Below are 8,823 nucleotides of genomic sequence, written 5' to 3'. Positions count from 1 at the left end.
ATGGGGACAGGGGACATTAGGGATGAGTTCCCTGGGTCAGGAGGAGAAAGCGATGAGCATCAGAAGCCTGGAAAGGGCTGGGAGGGCTGGGAAGCAGGGGTGGGTGGAGGAGAGCCTGGGACAAGACGAAGGGGTGCCGAACTGCGTCTCCACCCCCGACAGTAACAGGCAGGTGACCATGGGCCACCACGTGGAGCATCGCTGGGTCTCTCCGATGCCCCTGCAGTGGAGGATTACACATAGCTCTCGCTGGATGTCGCAGGTGTTGGCCTCAGAGCTCAGCCTGATCGCCTTCATCCTGCTGCTGGTCATGGTCTTCTCCAAGAAATGGCTGTACCTCTCGAGGGTCCGTTTCTACCAGCACTGGCCCATGAATGTTAGCACCAAAATCGACACGTCGGTTCACATGATGTCCCTGGGGCTCCTGCAGATCTGCAAATCCAAGAGCTGTTCCAACTCAGAGAATGGGAAAGGTGAGACCCTTGCTCTCCCAACCCACCCCAGGGCTCTAGCCTGCCTTGGCCTCGACATCTGTACCCCGGTATTCTAGGCCCCTCCCTCTGGTCATCCCCACGTTTTTGGCAGGTAAGATGGTTCCACTGGCCCTGAGACCCCCAAGGATCATTTTTTCCTCCCCAGTCTGGCCAAACTGACTCTCCTGACCCAATGGAAAGTATCACCGCTTTTTGTTAAGTCTCGCAGCCAAGTCTGTGCTTACAGAAATGCATGAGGGAGCATGTGAATCACTCAGTAATGACACAATTCACTGTTATCTTGGGAGAAGAGCCCCAGGGAGGTGGGGATTTCCTTCCTCGAGGCTTGCATACCCAGAGCTTGAGGAGTCCCCAGAATGCTCTCTCCCAGGCCCACTTTCTCACCACTGTTCTTCCCTCCGGCCTCAGGCTTTGCTTTTCTGGGCCAGCTCTGGGTTTCCATGTCTGGTTACCTTGCTCCTTCCTTCCTGGAGTTCTTGCAGCTACTTCATTCCCTATTGTTGTTAATTTCATGTCTGCTGTTCCCTCACCTCCCAGGTTTGGGCCTCCTTTCTCAGCACCTGTGGAAAACAAGAGCTATTGACCCCTCAATTCCACTTCTTTACCTCGTTAACTTTTTTTTTTTAAAGTTACACAGCTATTATTTACTTCCATTATGAAAGTAACACATCCTTATTCTAATAAATTTGGGGCAACAAAAGCTATCATTTATTGCACCCTTATTCTGTTTGCTTAATTTAACCCTCTACCAATCCTAAGAGCTAGGGATAACTATCCTTATATTACAGATGTGAAAACTGAGAGGTTACCTTGCTCAGGGCCATAAAGCTTTTAGGTTGAACCAGATGACATGGGCAATTTTTGACCTCTTTTCACCTGCAAAAAGAGCAAATTCAGGGCTTCCCTGGTGGCGCAGTGGTTGAGAATCTGCCTGCTAATGCAGGGGACACGGGTTCGAGCCCTGGTCTGGGAAGATCCCACATGCCACGGAGCAACTGGGCCCGTGAGCCACAATTGCTGAGCCTGCGCGTCTGGAGCCTGTGCCCCGCAACGGGAGGGGCCGCGATAGAGAAAGGCCCGCGCACCGCGATGAAGAGCGGTCCCCGCACCGCGATGAAGAGTGGCCCCCGCTTGCCGCAACTGGAGAAAGCCCTCGCACGAACCGAAGACCCAATACAGACAAAAATAATAAACAAATAAAAAGAGCAAATTCATACGTATCAATCTAATAATGAAGGTTTACAATTAAAACTCAGGTGTGTCTGGCTCAAAAACTCATGTAAGCACCTACATGCGTTTTTGCTCTACAGGCTACTCAAAGACTGTCACTACTGGCTATTTATTTAGCACTCATTTTTTTCCAGGATTATTTATTTATTTGTGGCCACGCCATGCGGCATGTGGGATCTTAGTTTCCCGACCAGGGATCGAACCCGTGCCTCCTGCAGTGGAAGCGTGGAGTCCTAATCACCGGACTGCCAGGGAATTCCCAGGCTTCTTTTTCTAAAATTGAACAAGTTTTGAATGATTTTTACATAGTTATAGTCATTCTTCATAAATTATTTTATATCTTTTAAATTATCTTTATTATCTATTTTATATTATTTTGAAATTTATCTTTATCAGCTATAATAAACATTTCCCTGTTATGACTATACTATTCAACTTAATAGATTTATCACCTTTTACTTGACTATTTTATTTACCTATTCTTGGCAAATTTATTTCCAGTTTCACACTTGAGAAAAAAGGACCAACAAAGTTTGTTAATCATGAAGTTTTTTTCTGTGTTTAGTATCTTTCAGAACAGATTTCCCAAAGTGGGTTTAGTGGATCAAAAAGTATAACTATTTTAAGGTTTTTAATAAAATTTTCCATGTTGCTTTCAAAAAGTATGATAATTTATGCTTCCACTAACAATGTATGAAAAGGCTATTTCATTGTACCTTTGCCAGCAATGACTATTAACTTTATTCTTTTTTAAAATTTTATTTTATCTAAGTACAGTTGGTTTACAATGTTGTATTAATTTATGCTACATAGCAAAGTGATTCACTTTCATATTCTTTTTCATTTTCTTTTTCATATTCTTTTCCATTATGACTATTAACTTTAAATACATGAATATATACTTTTTTTATTTAAAAAAGTTGCACAATTATTGTTGGAAATGCAGAAAGTTTAAGAAATAAAATAAAAACCACCTAAAATTTCTCCACACAGATATAATCACAGTTGACATTGTAACAGATTTACTTCCAATCTTTTGTGTATCTATATAAAATACAAATAAATATATATCTTTATTTTTATTTTAACAAATATATATTTTTAGTTTTTCAAAGTTGTAATCATTCTACATGCTCTGTGTTGCAAACTCCATCTTTCAGTGGTAAGCATTTATTTGTATCATAAAATAATTATACTATAACATCACCTATATTAAAAATTTGATTACATAGTATACAAACACAGTGAAAATTCAAAAAATACAACTGATTACATAGTGAAGTAAGCCTCCCATCTTTGGCTTCCAGGTTCCCTCCTTAGTTTCTTCTTAGAGACATTCTATTTAGAGACAAGGATCTATCATATCCTCATTTTTAGTGAACACATAACAATCTAATGTGTGGGTACCTGATAACTTACTTAACAAATCTATTGTTAGACATACAAATAACTCTGCAAAGAAGATCCCTGTACTTAAATTTTGATGCATATCTTGGATTATTTCCTTAACATAAATTCCAAGAGGATGCATTGCTGGGTCAAAGGGCTTTAACAATTTAGATGTTGGGGGGACAGTTTGTGCCGGGTCACCATCAGAAATGCTGCCCACCAGCAGTGTGTGAAAGCACCTCTTTTCTCTAAATCCTTTCCTACACTGGATATCATCAATTTTGTTTTGATCTTTGCTAATTCGATAGATTAAAAAATCACATTCAATTTGCAGTTCTTTGTGTTGAGTTTCATGTCTTTATTGGACATTCGTGTCCTTTTGAGACTTGCAGTTCAAGTCCTCTGTCCAGTTTTTCTTTTGAGGTAATTATTTTCGTATGGTTGGGATTATCGCACAATCTCCATACCAAGAATCTCTGCCTATTTAATAAGTGAAAGTGATATTTTACTGTTATCTCAAATGTGCATTTCTTTGGTTATCTACAGCCCTGAACATTTTCTCTTATTTGCTCATTCGATTATATTTTGTCTTTTGTGATTGTTTAGTTCATCCTGTTTTCTCATTTTCCCTAGACAGTTTTAAGCTGTGGACAAATCACCCAGCTTTCGGGGTGGCCAAGATAACCTTCTGCCTGGCCTTGGGGCTGGGCTTCATCTTCACCATCTGGTTGCACCTGCCGTACATACCTGGTCTTCAGAGATTGCCCTTCTTTGGCTGGCTTGGGACTGTCATGAGCTTCTTTGAAGGTGCCCCCGAGCTCTGGAAACGGTCCTTAGTTTCACCTAACTCACATCTTCCTGGTGCTTCTCCCTCTTCCTTTCTTTGGGAGTGGGGTAGGGGTTTTGTGGGTGGTGGGAGAACAGAACTGGTAGTCGTTGACTGAGAACTGAGTTCCATCATTTCCTGGTCACTGGCAAGGTGGAGGTGGAGGGGTTGATTCCCATGAACCTCTGGGGCTGCATGCTCTGTGTGAACTGATGGGAGTTGTAGTTTGTGGCTGTAGTTCAACAGATGAGGAAGAGTCCCTCTGGGATTCTTGGGTGAAAATAAGACCTCTTTGCTTCCTGTCTCCCAGTTTTCTTCACTTTATTCACCCTCATACTGTTGCCTATTAACGTCTGGATCTTCGAGCTGAAGAAGAATTTATCAATCCCCATCGGCTGGAGCTATTTCATTGGTTGGCTGGTGTTTATCCTATATGTCACCTGTGGTGAGTGGCCTGGAGGGCCCTGGGAAGCAGGGAACACGGGTGGGTCAGGGAAGAGAAAGTGTGGAGGGAGGGGCTGTCAATCCCCAGGGATAGGTTCTTAGAGACTCTTCTTCCCTTTGGCCTCACCCTGCTATGCCACTTTCCTCGCACTCTCCGACTTCACTCTCCCCCATCCCCTTGTCTTTTCCCAGCGGCGCTCTGCTACTTCAACCATACAAGGTCCTGGTGTCTGATTCTGAGCCATCCCTCTGGCACCGTGTCCTCCAGCAGCTCCGTACACAAATCTGTGAGTGAGCAAGTAGCCTCAAACACGGCTGTCGATCAGGAGGAAGTCCTGGACCCTGAGTAAAAGAAGGCATCTCTGTAATCTTTTCTGAACTGGCGCCAAGTTCTGTCCATTCATTTGAATCCCTCTCCCCATCCTTCCCCCTGAACTCTTGAGTAGGTTGGCCCTCATGACTGCAAGGAATTAGAGAGGGAGGATTTTAGGCCAGCTTTGCACACCTCTTCCTTGTTCCTGCCTTGCCTACAGCTGAGATGATGTGGAATAAATTGTCTGTCTCTTGTTTATCACGTCCTGCAGTTGCTGAGACAAGACAATAACTTGAAGAAGGAGAGGAAGGGAGAAAGAACAAGTTTGTTTCCCAGTTCTTCCTGCCTATAGGGGCCCTTTGGTCCCCAAAACTGCCCAACCTCTCTCACAGCACACTGTGCACAGGCAAACACCTCTGGAGTGCTAAGCCTCTCTAAACTTTGTTTCCCCTATCCCAGCATTCATTATTAGTAGGTGGGGGAGTAATCAGGAGAGAGAGATCACTAATGAACCTGCTGGTCTATTCATCATGAAGGGTTCAGGGCAAAATGGCTCCAGGGTAAGAAGCAGGATAAACAAGGAGAGCACAGTAGGGGGTGTGGCTGTACCAGGTGCCCAGGAGCAATCCCACCCTCGGTGTCCAGCTCAGATGACTGAGAACTCACAAAGCTCTGTGCCTGGATACCACCAGCATCAACTAAAACTCCACCTCCACCACCACCTGCATCTCCTCCACCACCACCATCATCATCACCACCAGCACCGCCACCACCTTAACCATCTCCAGCACCTCCACCACCATCTCCAACACCTTCACCATCTCCAGCACCTCCACCACCATCTCCAACACCTTCACCATCTCCAACACCTCCACCACCTCCAACATCCCCAAAACCTTCACCATCACCAGCTGCAACTCTTCCACCTCCACCACCACCATCTCCAACACCTTCACCACCACCCCCAACTTCACCGCCTTGATTCTCTGGCTGCTACAGCTTTCTACTCAATCTCCCATGTCCTCCACTCTGTAACAACAGGACTAAAACAGAGCAAGAAAGGAAAACAGTAAAATCAGGCCATAAGGTCAAAAGACAAGTTACATGAAGACATGTGACAGCTGGCTTGGGCGGTGCTAGCCAGGACTATTGGGATTCAGACATCTTGCACAGCAAGGCTGGTCTCCCATGACTGATCTGTATCAGGTAATATCCCTCCAGATAGAGCCATGATGCCAGCAAGCTGGAGGAGTGCAGGGACAAATTGTGAGTGGATCTGGATATGTTAAAAATGTATGTATTATTAGGCTGAATCATATGATATTGCTGTTTCAGCAGTTAAATATTGGCAATTTCATATGATTCAACCTAATATATATGACTGATTTCTATTTTATTTGAGTCTTTTTTAAGATTCTTATCCTTACCATACCTGACCAGCAGTTGTGGATTTTCTAACCTAGTTACAAGCAAATATTCTGAGCAAAGAACGTAATACAGGGTCTTGAAAATTAGGCAGAACAGACATTCCACAAATCCCTATTCAACGTCCTCCTTATGCTCCTACCACTGGTAGCTAGCAAGGTTTTATTGGAGGACTTATTGAATCAGTCATCCTGGGGAAGGGACACAAAACATAGGGATGTCATGACTTCTGCCTTAGATATAGATAAAATCTAATTAGAGAAAGTGATTTTGTAATTCCGTAGGAGTCATAAACTCAAGTGCTTACAGAAGCTAGGCAAGTAACGTAAATAAATAAAGGGGCCACTCTTCCAGTCTATATGTAATTTTCCTCTTTCGATAAAGACCTGGTATATTATTTACTGCTGGATAACAAATTACCCCAGATTTAGCAGCTTAAAATAATAAATATTTATTATCTCACATGGTTTCTGGGGTCAGGAATCTGGGAGCAGCTTAGCTGAATTGTTCTTGCTCAGGTTCTCTCATGAGGTGATAATCAAAGTGTCAGCTGGGTCATCTGAAGTCTTTTGATGTCATCTGAAGGCTTGACTGGGGCTGGAGGATCTACTTCCAATATGGTTCACTCATTGGGCTGCTGGCAGGAGGCCTCATGCCACAAGGGCCTCTTCATGGGCTGCTTCAGGGCTAGCTGCCCCCAGAGTGAACCATCTAAGAGAGCAAGCTCCAGTGCCTTTTGTGACCTAGTCTTGGAGGAAAAACACTGTCACTTTCATCATATTTCTATTTGTTGGAAGCAAGTCACTAGGTCCACCCCACACTCAAGGCGAGGGGAATTAAGCTTCACTTATTGAGGGAAAGAGTATCAAGAATTTGTGGGGGGACTTCCCTGGTGGTCCAGTGGTTAAGACTCTGTGCTTTCACTGCAGGGGGCGCAGGTTTGATCCCTTGTCAGAGAACTAAGATCCTGCATGCAGCCAAAAAACCCAAAAAAACAAAAAAGGAATTTGTGGGTATATTTTAAAACTACCAGAGTCTGCCTCTGGTCACAAATTACTTACATTCCTCCCTCATGCCAAATATGCTCACCTATCCCAAGGTCCCCAAGCGTCTCATCCCATTCCAGCATCAACCAGCTGAAAGTCCAGACTCTTGCTGTGTTGTGAGTGGGGGAGTTAAGTCCCCTGCCAATGCAGGGGACACGGGTTTGCTCCCTGGTCCGGGAAGATCCCACATGCCGCAAAGCAACTAAGCACGTGCACCACAATAACTAAGCCCGTGTGCCACAACTACTAAGCCCGCGTGCCTAGAGCCCGTGCTCCACAACAAGAGAAGCCACCGCAATGAGAGGCCCGCGCACCGCAACAAAGAGTAGCCCCCGCTCGCCGCAACTAGAGAAAGCCCGCACGCAGCAATGAAGACCCAACGCAGCCAAAAAAAAAAAAAAGCCAGTCTGAAAAGGCTACATACTCTATCATTCCAACTATATGACGTTCTTGAAAAGGCAAAACTATGGAGACAGTGAAAAGATCAGTTGCCAGGCATTAGAGAGTAGAGAGGGAGGGACAAACGGGACTTTTAGGACAGTGAAACTATTCCATATGACAGTGTAATGGTGGACACATGTCATTTTACATTTGTCAAAACCCATACAATGTACACCACCAAGAGTGAACCCTATGTAAACTATGGACTTTGGATGATAATAATGTGTCAGTGTTGGTCCAACAATTATAACAAACATACCACACTGATGCCAGATGTTGATGGTGAGGGAGGCTGTGTGTGTGTATGGGGGGTGGTGGTAGGTGGGAACTCTATGTACTTCGTGCTCAATTTTGTCGTGAGTCTAAAACTGCTCTCAAAAATAAATTGTATTAATTTTTTAAAAAGGAAAAAACCAAGTGTGAAGAAAGAGAGAATATAGAGTTTAATTTTCTACAATGGAGAAAACTCAAGGGTTATACTTTCCTGCCTCCACAGAGCATTTGACAGAAACAGGTTGAGAACCCTTCCTGTACAGCAAGGAATGTCATTGAAGGATTCAACCACCGGGAAGGAAGAATTGTTCTCTGTGGGGGACCACTGTTTGAGGGTGAAGCTTGGTCAGTGGGATAGAAACTGTCTGTGGTACTTGTGAGAATTCTGGCTCTGTGTCTGTTTATCTGCACAGGGATTTGTCAGACACTACGTTCTACTGAATCCCTGAAATATACTTATGTACAGAGAGGAAAATGGCACAGGGGCTGGGGACTTTCAGTCACCTTTTGGGATCTGCAACCTGGGCGATGAAGACTGATTGCATGGGAATTCCCTGGTGGTCCAGTGGTTAGGACTCTGAGCTTTCACTGCTGGGGCCTGGTTTCAATCCCTGGTCGGGGAGCTAAGATTCCCCAAGCTGCATGACGTGGCCATACTTGCATGGAATCCTGCTTCTGCAAGCCTAAGAGTTACTGCCCTGTATCCCCATGTTCACAGGTCCCCAGGCCTAAGGACTGGTCACAAGAAGGCAAAGCTGTCTGTCCTCTTGGTGGGACTCTGACAATTAAAAAAATTTGTGGTGGGGTGGAGACATCATTTCAGAGTTACAGAAAAGTTGCAAGAACAGCACAAAGAATTCCTTTATATTCCTCACCCAGATTTCCCCAAATGTTAACATTACTACATTGCTTTTTCTCTTTCCCTCCCTCCCTCCCTCTCTC

At 44.4% G+C, this 8,823-nt stretch overlaps 1 protein-coding gene across 1 annotated transcript; it reads left to right on the top strand.

Annotated features, from left to right (window-relative positions):
* ODF4 (outer dense fiber of sperm tails 4) lies at nt 1-4,733 on the top strand. The gene is given in 4 exon segments (XM_007166613.3): nt 1-114; nt 116-473; nt 4,250-4,384; nt 4,576-4,733. Coding segments are annotated over 4 exon segments (765 nt in total).
* Nucleotides 4,734-8,823: the final 4,090 nt, after the last annotated feature.

Source organism: Balaenoptera acutorostrata, chromosome 20 (genome assembly GCF_949987535.1).
Source record: "Balaenoptera acutorostrata chromosome 20, mBalAcu1.1, whole genome shotgun sequence".
NCBI classification, from domain to species: Eukaryota; Metazoa; Chordata; class Mammalia; order Artiodactyla; family Balaenopteridae; genus Balaenoptera; species Balaenoptera acutorostrata.
This window is presented reverse-complemented; position numbering and strand designations above follow the sequence as displayed.